The 14,871-nt window shown below is 46.6% G+C and overlaps 1 protein-coding gene across 1 annotated transcript; it reads left to right on the forward strand.

The window, feature by feature from the left end:
- Positions 1 to 14,284, forward strand: LOC105007729 (cyclic nucleotide-gated cation channel). Its single transcript, XM_029119561.2, is given in 14 exon segments — positions 1 to 154; positions 1,414 to 1,529; positions 1,881 to 1,991; positions 2,729 to 2,908; positions 3,518 to 3,622; positions 3,819 to 3,925; positions 11,392 to 11,651; positions 12,393 to 12,445; positions 12,447 to 12,572; positions 12,574 to 12,598; positions 12,751 to 13,029; positions 13,132 to 13,346; positions 13,647 to 13,878; positions 13,985 to 14,284. Coding segments are annotated over 13 exon segments (2,031 nt in total). The 5' UTR covers positions 1 to 154; the 3' UTR covers positions 14,207 to 14,284.
- The last annotated feature ends 587 nt before the right edge of the window (positions 14,285 to 14,871 follow it).

Genomic DNA, 14,871 nt, shown 5'->3' on the forward strand with positions numbered 1-14,871 from the left:
GCTACAGACTGACAAGCAGCTGGACAGAGACAGTTACAGACAGACAGCTACAGACAGACCGCACATAAATACTTAGCTAATCCCTAGAGATTGAATTGGTGTTGAGGTTAAGGTTGGTGTTGTTGATCAGGAAGGACAAAGGACCTGCAGAAAGGTGAGTGATGTAAAAAGACTACTTTTTCTTTCTTAGCTAAACCAAGTGCATCTCACATGTAAAAATAATGTAAATGTAAAAAGTCGTTCCTCCCCAACTGCCTTCCCTACTGTTCTCCACATCTCCCGGTTTCCTTTTCGCTTCTCTCCTCTTTTCTTCTCTCCTTGTCTCTTCTCTTCTTGTCTCTCCTTGTCTCTTCTTTTCTCTTCTCTCCTTGTCTCTCCTTGTCTCTCCTCTCCTGAGTTGTTTCCATGTGGTTGCTGTGGTATCCAAGGTTGTGTCAGTTGCAGCTTTTTGGTTAACATCAGACAGGCTGTCCTTAACATTGTTCTGTGTTTGTGTGTATGTGTGTATGTGTGTGTATTGGACTTTGTGTGGTTATGCGTGTATTTGGTTGCGTTTGTCTGTGTGTTTTTTGGGTTGCATATGCGTGTGTATATTGTGGAGTGCATGTGTATATATGGGGTTGTATGTGTATTGGGTTGTGTGTGTATATGGGGTTTGTGTGTGTATATGGGGTTGTGTGTGTATATGGGGTTGTGTGTGTATATGGGGTTGTGTGTGTATTGGGTTGTGTGTGTATATGGGGTTGTGTGTGTATATGGGATTGTGTGTGTGTATGGGGTTGTGTGTGTATATGGGGTTGTGTGTATGGGGTTGTGTGTGTATGGGGTTGTGTGTGTATTGGGTTGTGTGTGTATATGGGGTTGTGTGTGTATGGGGTTGTGTGTGTATGGGGTTGTGTGTGTATATGGGGTTGTGTGTGTGTATTGGGTTGTGTGTGTATATGGGGTTGTGTGTATATGGGGTTGTGTGTATATGGGGTTGTGTGTGTATATGGGGTTGTGTGTGTATTGGGTTGTGTGTGTATGGGGTTGTGTGTGTGTATTGGGTTGTGTGTGTGTATTGGGTTGTGTGTGTATGGGGTTGTGTGTGTATGGGGTTGTGTGTGTATATGGGGTTGTGTGTGTGTATTGGGTTGTGTGTGTGTGTATGGGGTTGTGTGTGTATGGGGTTGTGTGTGTATGGGGTTGTGTGTGTATTGGGTTGTGTGTGTATATGGGGTTGTGTGTATATGGGGTTGTGTGTGTATATGGGGTTGTGTGTGTATTGGGTTGTGTGTGTATATGGGGTTGTGTGTGTGTATATGGGGTTGTGTGTGTGTGTATGGGGTTGTGTGTGTATGGGGTTGTGTGTGTATTGGGTTGTGTGTGTATTGGGTTGTGTGTGTATATGGGGTTGTGTGTGTGCGTGTGTAGATGACTGGGCGAGTCCTTTCCTGGAGTACTGAACTGGCATCTCAGCGGCTGTCAGTGAAGACCTGGCTAGACGACGAGTGTGAGAGGGCAGACAGCAACCTAAGTCACATGAGTCGGTAATAACACACACACACACACACACAAAGACACACACACAAAGACACACACAGGACCAAAAAAACTAACAGGAAAATTAACCCTAACCTTATTTATACAGTCTATAACCTCAAACATGAGAACTCACTTTTCCTAATGTCCTCACTGAAATAGTTTAAATCAGTAGATACATTTTCAGATAGTCACACTTACCTACAATGTTCTGTGTGTGTGTTTGTCTGTGTGCGTGTGTATGTATGTTTGTGCATGTGCGTGCGTTTGTGTGTGTGTCTGTGTGTTTGTGTGTGTGTGTGCGTGTTTGTGTGTTTGTCTGTGTGCGTGTGTGCGTTTGTGTGTGTGTGTGTGTGTAGAGGCCAGTCTATGTGTGATGACACATCTTCAGAGCTCCAGCGGATGGCCGTCGTAGACCGGAGAGGACTTCACTCCCAGAACTCCATCAGAGGAAGAGGAGCCTTGTCCAGGTAATCTTGGATTGAGTCCATGTAAAACAGCAGCCATCTTGGATTGAGTCCCCGTAAAACAGCAGCCATCTTGGATTGAGTCCCCGTAAAACAGCAGCCATCTTGGATTGAGTCCACGTAAAACAGCAGCCATCTTGGATTGAGTCCACGTAAAACAGCAGCCATCTTGGATTGAGTCCACGTAAAACAGCAGCTATCTAGGATGGAGTCCACGTAAATCAGCAGCCATCTAGGATTGAGTCCACGTAAATCAGCAGCCATCTAGGATTGAGTCCACGTAAATCAGCAGGTATCTATGATTGAGTTAATGTAAATCAGCAGCTATCTAGGGTTGAGTCCATGTAAATCAGCAGCTATCTTTTGGGAGACTTTTTCAACATTTAGGGCTTTGTGTACTTTCTCCTTTATCCAGTTGAATGATAGTTGATGCCCCTCAGAGCACCTGTCACATGCTTTTGTGGCAGACCTGCCGGGAGACCCATCAACCTCTTTCCTTCATTTGGAATCTCTCCCTCATTTGGAGACTCTCTCCCTCATTTGGAATCTCTCCCTCATTTGGAGACTCTCTCCCTCTTTTGGATGCCCTCTCTCCCTCATTTGGAGACTCTCTTCCTCATTTGGATGCCCTCTTTCCCTCATTTGGAGACTCTCTTCCTCATTTGGATGCCCTCTTTCCCTCATTTGGAGACTCTCTTCCTCATTTGGATTTGTTTGAATTCTCCTCTTCCTCCACACAGGCTAGTCAGTTTGGTGGTGACTCTGAGGGAGTGGGCTCATAAGAGTTTGGTTGAAGAGCAGGAGAGGCCTGATTCTTTTCTAGAGAGGTTCAGAGGCCCTGACCTTCAGCCTCCACCCAGCAGGATCAGCCCATCACGACCTGATGCTGAGCAGATGGAACACAATGACCAAATACACACGTAAGAGACACACACACACACACATACCAGACCTAAATAACAACATAATTCTATCATCCACTGTAACATAAATAGGTTCAAAATGACTGTTATCCACCTGCCATCACTGTTACTTGATTATGTTTTAAATTACTGTCATCCACCTTTCATCCAATGTAAACTAACCAGGTTATATATTATTGCAGGAGGTTTAAAAAAATGCTATTCTCAAAATTTTTAGACTACATCTTTAAATATTCATGTTCTAAATAAAAATGGTTGTGTTAAATAGGAAATGTGCTCTGGTGTTAGCAACTATGCAGTACCTGACAAATCAAAAATACAGTACTGATACCACAGGAATAATTTTACTGATCCAAAATCGTCCTCCAGTATCAAAATAATAAACTGTCGAAGTAATTCATATTTTACAGAAGCTTCCTGTTCCATCATCCGTCACAATATCTATGAAACTTTATATTAAATTACTTGCATAATATCTGTGAATGAAAATTGATTTATTGGTGTTGATTTCTTTCTCTACAGATCTGATTTTATCTTTATTTTTCTCTCTTTAACTCTATCTTCTGTTTCCTTTATCTGTGTGTTTCTTCCCTGACCCCTCACTAGGAGATCCAGTGTGATGGTGTTGTCTCCAGCTGATGACATTTATTACCACTGGCTTCTCATCATCTTCACTGCTGTCCTCTACAACTGGTGCCTCCTGGTGGCCCGGTATGGTATTACACCTCTCTTTACTGGTGTCTTCTAGCAGCCAAATAATTTATTACACATCTCTTTACTGGTGCCTCCCTAGTTGCTAGGTACAATACTGCTTATTTTTCAATACCTCTAGTGCATTGAAAAATAAACACAAGATTAACATTGGAAGCAACTGACCTAGTAAAAGCAGTATTTGTTTTGGAAACAGGGCATGTTTTGATGAACTGCAGACAAGTGGCGCCATCTTGTGGCTGGTGTTGGACTACCTTTGTGACGGCATTTACATAGTGGACACGGCTGTCAGGCTGCGCACAGGTCAGAGGTCTACTAATCATCACAGGTTATTTTGTGCTTAGTGGGACATTCTTCATTACCCTTGTCCTCTATTCTCGCCTCTTTAAACCTCCTGGGAACTGGACCCCAAAGAGAGATGAGGAGCCTGTGTCATTGTCAATGTCTTTTTATTTATCAAATGCATTGAATAACACAGCATCATTCTGAACAATAAAGTTCTTGTGACATAGCACACAACGTCTACGCAGTAAGAATTAAATATAACAAAAATATACATAACATTGTAAACTAGCAGCGACTTTAAAGAGTGTAGAATGGGGAATATGAACAATATGGGAAGACATTTTGAATATTATAAATGTAATTGTAATATGCCTATGAATGGTACATTCAAATATTAAAATGTACATTGAATGTAAATAGAAAGACATCAGAGCACTTGAAATGATCATGTGATCAGTATGATCACACATCAGTGCTACAGGTTGAGGAGCCTTATGACCTGAGCGGAACAAACTGTTTGTGGGTCTGGAAGTGCATGCGCCAATGCTCTGGTAGGGTCTACCAGATGGCAGCCGTGTGAACAGACCATAGCCTGGGTGGCTGTTGTCTTTGATGTTCAGTGCTTTTCTCAGGCAGAGTCTATGGTAGATTCCTTGCATGGAGGGGAGATGGCAGCTGATGAGGCGCTCCGCAGACTTTACCACCCTCTGGAGGGACTTGCGATTTGCAGTGGAGCTTTAGTAATGCAGCCTGAGGGGAAGATTTCAATTGTCCACCTGTAGAAGTTGGTGAGAGTTTTTACAGACATGTCAAACTGCTTGAGTATACTCAGGAAGTATAGTTGTTTTTGGGCTGTTTTCACCGCTGAATTCGGTTGCCTGTACAAAGTGAGGTCATCTTTGATGAACACACAGAGGAACTTGAATTTGGAGACTCCCTCCACTTCATCTCCTTCAATGTGAATGGGGGCATGACCCCCCCTTCTGCCACTGAAGTCCACCATCATCTCTTTAGTCTTACAGACGTTGAGAGAGACGTTGTCCTGGTACCATGTAAAGGTCCCCTACCTCCTCTCTGTAAGCGGTCTCATCATTGCTGGAGATGAGACCCAGGATGGTTGTGTCATCTGAATGTGGTTAGGGTTAGAGAGTACAGGAGGGGACTGAGTACGCAGCCCTGGGGGGCTCCGGTGTTCAGGGTCAGTGCAGAGGAGGTGAGGTTGCCCATTCTCACCACCTGGGGTCTACTTGTCAGGAAGTCCAGGATCCAAGTGAAAAAGGAGGTGTTAAATCCCAGCTTAGGAACAAACTTGGCGAGTACAGTAGTTTTCCAGGTATGAGAGTGCTGTCTGTGTCGTCAGGGCGATGGCATCGTCAGTAGATCTGTTGGGGGGGTATGCAAATTGAAAGGGGTCCAAGGTGTCAGGAAGGGTGGAGCAGATGTGAGTTCTGACCAGCACTTCATGATGGTGGAGGTTAGTGCTACAGGGCGGTGGTCATTCAGGCAGGTTATGGAAGGTTTCTTTGGTACAAGGATGATGGTGTGCTACTTGAAGCAAGTGGGGACTACAGACAGAGACAGGAAGAGGTTAAATATGGAGGTGAAAACACTCTGAGGACACGACCCGGCATGCCATCTGGCCCTGGTGACTTCCAAGGGCTCACCCTTCTAAAACCTCTCCTCATGTCAGCTGTGGTTAGGGACAGTCAGAAGAGATGGTGTTGGTCACCTCAAACCATGCATAGAAGGTGTTGAGCTCGTTGGGGAAGGAGGCGGCAGGCTGGGCATCATTTCTGTTTCTCCCTTTATAGTCTGTGATGTGTTGCAGTCCACACCACATGTGTCTCATTTCAGAACTGTGGTTGTTAGACTCCAACTTATCCGTGTAGTCTCTTTGGGCATCTCTGATGACCTAGTCTAGGACATATCTGGACCTCCTCAGAGCCTCCAGGTCCCAGGAACTATAGGTAGAGGACCATCCCAGAGCTTAGCACGGGTAGGAAAATGAATGTTCTGGTGGTATTTCGGCAAAACTTTCCTCATATTTATTCTACTGAAGTTGCCCACAACAATATCAGCTGCCTTAGGTTGGGCGCCCTCTAGTCCATTTATTACACCGTACAAGTCCTCTAGCTCCTGCATTCTATCCGCCTGCAGTGGTACGTAGACTGCTGTGATTAGAGCGGACCTGAATTCTCAGAGAAAGTAGGGTGGAGGTCTGTTAGCCAGTCTGCTAGCATAGTGGAGTCTGTCGATAGCATAGCCAGAGTAGTTAGTAAAGCTTTACCTATTGCCACTGTGACTCGTTCCAGGCTGAGAAAAGTTAAACAAAGTAGGTTCCGACTAGAGGTAGTTGGGATCACCTCTACGCACGGCTTGGGCTCTGGAACCACATCCTTGAGAGAGGATGGACTCTTCACCACTCTGAAGTTGCTCATGGTGAGAGGCGGCGGGCTGGTGTGGGTTTGCTTATAGCTCCCCAGCTCTGCCGCCATGTGTTGGAGTTTACCCTGGTGAACGAGAGGGTCGTTTCCCTGCGCCTACGGGTCGGGGATAGGTCTCTCACTGTTGTTTGTGCCTACGGGCCGAACGGCAGTGCAGAGTACCCAACCTTTTTGGAGTCTCTGGGAGGGGTGCTGGAAAGTGCACCGACTGGGGACTCTATCGTTCTACTGGGGGGCTTCAACGCCCACGTGGGCAACGACAGTGACATCTGGAGGGGCGTGATTGGGAGGAACGGCCCCCCTGATCTGAACCCGAGCGGTGTTGAGTTATTGGACTTCTGTGCTAGTCACAGTTTGTCCATAACGAACACCATGTTCAAGCATAAGGGTGTCCATCAGTGCACGTGGCACCAGGACACCCTAGGCCGCAGGTCGATGATCGACTTTGTTGTCGTTTCATCTGACCTGCGGCCGTATGTCTTGGACACTCGGGTGAAGAGAGGGGCGTAGCTGTCAACTGATCACCACCTGGTGGTGAGTTGGATCCGATGGCGGGGGAGGAAGCTGGACAGACTTGGCAGGCCCAAGCGTACTGTAAGGGTCTGCTGGGAATGTCTGGCCGAGTCTCCTGTCAGAGAGATTTTTAACTCCAACCTCCGGCAGGAAACTTCTCAGCCTCCCCAGGAAAGTCTATGCCAGGGTTCTGGAGAGGAGAATACGGCCGATAGTAGAACCTCGGATTCAGGAGGAACAGTGTGGTTTTCGTCCGGGCCGTGAAACACTGGACCAGCTCTATACCCTCTACAGGGTGATGGAGGGTTCATGGGAGTTTGCCCAACCAATCCACATGTGTTTTGTGGATTTGGAGAAGGCATTCGACTGTGTCCCTCGCGGCATCCTGTGAAAGGTGCTTCGGGAATATGGGGTCCTGGGTCCTTTGCTGAGGGCTGTCAGGTCCCTGTACGACCAAAGCAGGAGCTTGGTCTGCATTGATGGCAGTAAGTCAGACTTGTTCCCTGTGCATGCTGGACTCCGGCAGGGCTGCCCTTTGTCACCGGTTCTGTTCCTAATTTTTATGGACAGAATTTCTAGGCGCAGCCAGGGGCCGGAGGGTGTCAGGTTTGGGGACTACACGATTTCGTCTCTGCTCTTTGCGGATGATGTTGTCGTGTTGGCCGCTTCAAGCCAGGACCTTCAGCATGCACTTGGACGGTTTGCAGCCGAGTGTGAAGCGGTGGGGATGAAAATCAGTACCTCCAAATCCGAGGCCATGGTCCTCAGTCGGAAAAGGGTGGCTTGCCCACTTCAGGTTGGTGGAGAGTACCTGCCTCAAGTGGAGGAGTTTAAGTATCTAGGGGTCCTGTTCACGAGTGAGGGAAGGATGGAACGGGAGATTGACAGACGGATCGGTGCAACTTCTGCAGTAATGCGGTCGATGTATCGGTCTATCGTGGTGAAGAAAGAGCTGAGCCGCAAGCCGAAGCTCTTGATTTACCGGTCAATCTACGTTCCTACTCTCACCTATGGTCATGAGCTTTGGGTCATGACCGAAAGGACAAGATCCCAGATACAGGTGGCCGAAATGAGCTTTCTCCACAGGGTGGCTGGGCAATCCCTTAGAGATAGGGTGAGAAGCTTGGTCACCCGGGAGGAGCTCAGAGTAGAGCCGCTGCTCCTCCACATCGAGAGGGGTCAGCTGAGGTGGCTTGGGCATCTGTTTCGGATGCCTCCGGAACACCTTCCTGGGAAGGTGTTCCGGTCCCGTCCCACCGGGAGGAGACCCCGGGGAAGACCTAGGACACGCTGGAGGGACTATGTCTCCCGGCTGGCCTGGGAACGCCTCGGTGTCCCCCCTGGAAGAGCTGGAGGAAGTGTCTGGGGAGAGGGAAGTCTGGGCATCCCTGCTTAGACTGCTGCCCCCGCGACCCGGCCCCGGATAAGCGGAAGATGATGGATGGATAGATGTTTTATTAAAACAAGAAATCCACTTGCTCCGCAAACAATGAGTTTCAAAAGCCGCTCATTAACGACAGAGTAAATAAATCTGTAAACGACCAAATCGAGGATCTAAACTTAACACTGCGAAATACATTAGACAAAGTTGCACCACTAAAAACAAAAGAAATACGCAACAAGAAACTTGCTCCCTGGTACACAGACAATATTAAACATATTAAACAATTATAGGCCAATATCGAACCTCCCGTTCCTCTCAAAAATCTTAGAAAAATGTGTTTCCCAACAACTGAATGCCTTCCTAAAGACAAATAACATTTATGAAATACTCCAGTCCGGTTTCAGATCCCATCATAGTACTCAGACTGCACTCGTGAAGGTAACAAATGACATTCTAATGGCCTCAGAAAAAGGTTCCACATCCGTCCTGTTGCTTCTTGATGTTAGTGCTGCTTTTGACACTACTGATCACTCCCTTCTCTTAGAGAGACTGGAAATCCATATCGGGCTACGTGGACATGTTCTAGCCTGGTTTAAATCTTATTTATCTGAAAGATATCAGTTTGTTTGTGTGGATGGCATATCCTCTGACAAGTCAATGGTATGCTTTGGTGTTCTTTAAGGCTCGGTTCTGGGCCCATTATTGTTCTCACTGTATATGCTACCTATGGGTTATGTAATCTGGAATCACAATGTAAATTTTCACTTTTATGCTGATGACACACAGTTATATATTTCAATGAGGCATGGAGAAGTCCTAAAATTAGCTACTTTGGAAGCATGCGTTTCAGATATTAGGATGTGAATGACAAAGAACTTAATCTCAAGAAAAACAGAAATGCTCCTTTTAGGACCCAAAAAACAAAGAGCGTTGTTAGCAGATCTCACTGTGAACCTCGACGGCTGCATGGTCGTATCCCAAAAAACTGTAAGAAACCTCAGCGTTACCCTTGACCCTGACCTCCCCTTTGATGAACATATAAAACATGTCTCAAAAGTTGTTTATTTTCATCTTCGAAACTTTCTATCAAAAACTGATGCAGAAAAACTAATCCATGCTTTCGTTATTTCTAGATTACTGCAATGCTCTCCTTTCCGGTTACCCTGACAAATCAATAAATAACCTTCAATTAATGCTGCACACGGCAGCTAGAATCTGAACTAGAACAAAAATTTGAACACATTACTCCTGTCCTGGCGTCCTTACACTGGCTGCCTGTTAGGGTTAGGGTTGATTTTAAGGTTTTACTGTTAACCTATAAATCAATACATGGACTTGCTCCTACTTACCTTGCTGGAATGATCCAGCCATACATATCTACACGTAACCTTAGATCGCAAGATGCAGGCCTTTTAATTGTACCTAGAATTTCTAAACAAACAGTTGGCGGCAGGGCCTTTTCTCATAGAGCTCCACTCCTGTGGAATGATCTGCCAATTAAGGTTAGAAATGCAAACTCAGTGCAAACTTTCAAGTGTCTACTAAAAACTCATCTCTACAGCACGGTTTATAATTAGGTGTAGCCTGGCCCGGGGGCGTGAAGGTGACCAGAAGGCTTGATACTGTCCACCCTTGCTGTCTTGCCAGGTTGGCTCTCGTCGCCACTGGGATGCCCTCCCTCCAATGCCTTTCGGGGGAAGAGTCACTGGCTTGTCGTTGTCTCTCTGTTGCGCACTTGTGCAATTAGGCTGTATGCTGCTGGCAATACTCGGCCCTCATTCAGGGGGGTTGCGGTTGGTGGGTGTCCCTTTGGTTGATGCCTGGCAATGTGGGTGGATTGATTTCCTCCCTGTCGGGCCCTGTCCGGGGCCTCCCCCGGGTAGAGCCACAGTGTCACCGGACCCCCCATCTCAGTTCCAAGGTCTTACGCTGCTATACTATTGTGCTGGGGGATTGGGTCAGTTCTCCTTCCCCACTAAGTTCTTCTTCTCCACTATAAATCGTTGTTGATATGAGAAATGCATTTTCTGAATTTTCCCAGTCTCCTCTCGTTTTAAATTTTAGGAGGACATGAGGTCCTGGTCCACACCCGCAGAGTACCTGGTTTGGGGGGCCAGTTGCTGTCCCTGTCCTTGTCCATCTGGTCATACATCTGACCTAGTCTAAATTTAAATAGACTCTGGATTTAGCCCACATGCATTTATTAATTATTCCAATTGGTCTCTTAATATCTCACCCGGCACAGCCAGAAGAGGACTGGTCACCCCTCTGAGCCTGAACCCTCTAGGTTTCTTCCTAGAATTCGGCCTTCTTAGGGAGTTTTTCCTAGCCACTGAAATTCAACTCTACTGTTGTTTGCTCCTTGGGGTTTAAGGCCGGGTGTCTCTGTAAAAGCACTTTGTGACAACTGCTGTTGTAAAAAGGACTTTATAAATAAATGTTATTTATTTGATTTGGCCGTGGCCAAATCACCTTAATTGAAGGGCCGTACCTTTACAGTTCCCGGTCTGGTGAACAATGTGTTGATAGCACTGCAACATCCGAACCTCAGCGACAGTTAACCATAATGCAGACCCCTCCGCCTATATGTTTATCTGACTCCAATGTTCTGTCCTACTGGTAGATGGAAAAAACAGCTGGGATAGTGGCAGAGTCAGGCACCACAGGGTCTAGCCAGGTCTCAACAAACGCCAGCATGCAGCAGTTCACAATGTCCTGCTGGAAGTTAATCCACGCATGTAGTTCATCCATTTTATTCTCCAGGAATTGAACATTTGTTCGTAAAATCCTCGGTAATGGCGGACTGCAGTATCTTGTCCGAGATCTAGGATACTGGCATGTTTGCCTGTCTTCTTTCTCCTCCGCCGACATGTTAGTAAACAAATCGGCGGCAGGACAAAGGAATCACGGCAAGCACTCCGGTAAGTAGAGAAAAAGTCTATAGTCAGTGATGAACAAACTTCCAAAAGTGCTAGTCAATCTTACTGTATGAGCAACAGTGCAGCATGTACAAAATTCAAAACAATATAAACAGTAATAAACAGAAAATGATGCAGTGAATGTGGAGCCACCGTCACTGCAACCATTCTCTTCAGTGCACACGTAGTAGTGTCCATCCTGAGTGTTTCCACGGTGACCCTCAGGTTTCCTGGAGCAGGGTCTGCTGGTGAAGGATCTGTCCAAGCTGAGGGACAGTTACCTGAAGACGTTACAGTTCAAACTAGACCTGCTATCCATTCTGCCCACGGACCTCTTCTATCTGTCTCTGGGGATACACACGCCACTCCTACGCTTCAACCGCCTGCTACGGTTTAACCGCATGTTCGAGTTCTTCGACCGTACTGAGACCCGAACCAGCTACCCCAACGCCTTCCGTATCACTAACCTGGTGTTATACATACTGGTACACACACACCACACACACACACACACACACACCACACACACACACACACACCATACACATACACACACACCACACACACACACACACCATACACATACACACACACACACACCACACACACACACACACCATACACATACACACACCACACACACACACACACAGAAGCCCACAGCCATGCACACACACACACACACACACACACCATACACATACACACACACATACACCACACACACACACACACAGAAGCCCACAGCCATGCACACACACACACACACACCACACACACACACAAGCCCACACACACACAAGCCCACAGCCAGGCACACACGCACACACACACACCACACACACACACACCACACACACACACACAAGCCCACAGCCACGCACACACGCACAAGCACGCACACACATACACACCCAGACACACACACACACCACACACACCCAGACACACACATACACACACAAACACTGCACGCGCACACACACACACCACACACACCCAGACACAGACACACACACCACACACACCCAGACACACACACACACACACAGCAATATTTTCTATGGCACAACTGGATAAAGTGGGAGTCCAGTGTGTTTGATGGGAGTGAATCCAACACTGATTATCACTATTGGTTGTAAACCAAGAAGCATGACATGCTACTGATTATACAGGCCCCCCTCAAATGCCTAGCCTCTAATCCTTATCTGGTATTTGTCCACCAGGTGATCATTCACTGGAATGCCTGTATGTACTACTCCTTCTCCAAGGCCCTGGGCTGGGTCTGACTCCTGGGTGTACCCCAACCAGACCACTCTGTCCCGGGGGTACATCTACTGTCTGTACTGGTCCACCCTCACCCTCACCACCATCGGAGAAACACCCCCCCCGTACGTGATGAGGAGTTCTGTTCGTGGTCTTCGACTTCCTGGTGGGTGTTTGATTAAAACCCTAGACCATATACCCCAGAGAGTACATTCCTTCATGACAAAATGGAACCGTGCTGCCTAGATAGAACTCTACATTCTGTCAGTACTCAGTAATTAAACCTCACAGGTACAGTAAGGCCTTGTGTGTTCCTAGGTGGGTGTGTTGATCTTTGCCAGCATCGTAGGGAACGTGGGAGCCATGATCTCCAACATGAATGCTACGCGGGCCGACTTCCAGAGTCGTATTGACCAGGTCAAACACTACATGCAGTTCCGACACGTCAGCAGAGACCTGGAGCACCGTGTCATTCGCTGGTTTGACTACCTCTGGACCAATCAGAAGGTGGTAGATGAGCAGGAAGTGCTGAAGAGTCTGCCCAATAAACTGAGGGCTGAGATCGCTATAAATGTTCACCTGGATACTTTGAAGAAGGTAGATCACAAACGTACAAACACACACAATCATGATCACGCACACACATACACCCACACCCTTATAAATGTCCCCCACCCTCCCTGCCCCTCCCCCCTCCAGGTGCGAATCTTCCAGGACTGTGAGGCGGGGTTACTAGTGGAGTTGGTGTTGAAGCTGCGTCCGCAAGTTTTCTCTCCCGGAGATTATATCTGCCGTAAAGGAGACATCGGGAAGGAGATGTACATCATCAAAGATGGTCGTCTGGCAGTGATGGGAGATGATGGAGTTACCCAGCTGGCTGTGCTCACTTCCGGGAGCTGTTTCGGGGAGATCAGGTAGGTGGAGGAGGCGTTTGAGGAGATCCGATAGGTAGAGGTGGTGTTTGAGGAGATCAGGTATTTAAAGGAAGTGTTTGAGGAGATCAGGTATATAGAGGAGGTGTTTGAGGAGATCAGATATATAGAGGAGGTGTTTGAGGAGATCAGGTATGTAGAGGTGGTGTTTGAGGAGATCAGGTATATAGAGGAGGTGTTTGAAGAGATCAGGTATATAGAGGAGGTGTTTGAGGAGATCAGGTGGGTCAATGACTGTGTTAGTAGGTGGTTGTATATGTACTATTTAACTGTGTGTTTCAGTGTCCTAAATATCCAGGGAAGTAAAATGGGAAATAGGAGGACTGCTAATATTCGTAGCCTTGGATACTCGGACCTTTTCTGTCTGTCTAAGAGAGATCTGACTGAGGCGCTCAGCGACTTCCCCCATGCTAGAACCCAGCTGGAACAGAGGGGGCGGGACATACTCAGGAAGGAGGGGCTACTGGAGGAAGTGGCAGGAGTCGGACTGGGTGCAGAGGAAATGGAAGAAAAGGTGTGTTTTTTTGTTTGGCATGTTTGCAAACACATAGAGGACTAAGATCCCGACATGCCTTACATGGAACAACAAGACTTCATCATCTTCATCATGTCTCTAATAGGTGGAGAAGTTGGAGGCATGTGTAGATCGTCTCCAGACACGGTTGGCGCGGTTACAGATGGAGTACGCCGCCACACAACAACGGTTGAAGCAGCGACTCACAGCCCTGGAACACAGTGTCGGCAACACAGTCACCGCTGGCAGCGGCTTTCTGTCTGAAGCCGACGGCAACGAAAGCGGCTGTGAAGATGGAGTACGCAGTGAGATCAACATCACACTGTGACAACAATGCTGTAATGCCATGAAGACCGCTACTTTTATTAATTTTACTGTCATAATAAATAAATAAATGTTAAATCTGTTGTTGGTTTGGTTATCCGTCATTAGTAAGATGCTCTGGCGCGTTGGATAAAGTTAACAAAGTAAAATACAGACTCACTCATCAAATTCAGAACAAACCCAAGATAAATACAGTATGTCTGGATTATGAAATTGTAATGCACCTATAAATTCCTACCAGCAGGGGGTGCCAAAAACAATCCACAGTGTATTGTATTAATTTTATTTAATATTTAATATTTAATCAAACAATTTAAAAAACTTAATATGCAACATACAAAACAAAACACAGACAGTAACACAAAACCAGTAGGCTGCAGTATAAATGAATATAAGAAAACCAGTAGGCTGCAGTATAAATGAATATAAGAAAACCAGTAGGCTGCAGTATAAATGAATATAAGAAAACCAGTAGGCTGCAGTATAAATGAATATAAGAAAACCAGTAGGCTGCAGTATAAATGAGTATTTATAGGTAGGCTGGCCAACCCTGTTCCTGGAGAGCCACTGTCCTGTAGGTTTTCTCTTCAGCCTCATTTGGGACTAACGTAAGTCTGCTTTTCATCCAACTACTAATTAGAAACAGGTATGCTGAATAAGAGTTGGAGA

This window comes from Esox lucius, chromosome 4, assembly GCF_011004845.1.
Source record: "Esox lucius isolate fEsoLuc1 chromosome 4, fEsoLuc1.pri, whole genome shotgun sequence".
Taxonomy (NCBI): domain Eukaryota; kingdom Metazoa; phylum Chordata; class Actinopteri; order Esociformes; family Esocidae; genus Esox; species Esox lucius.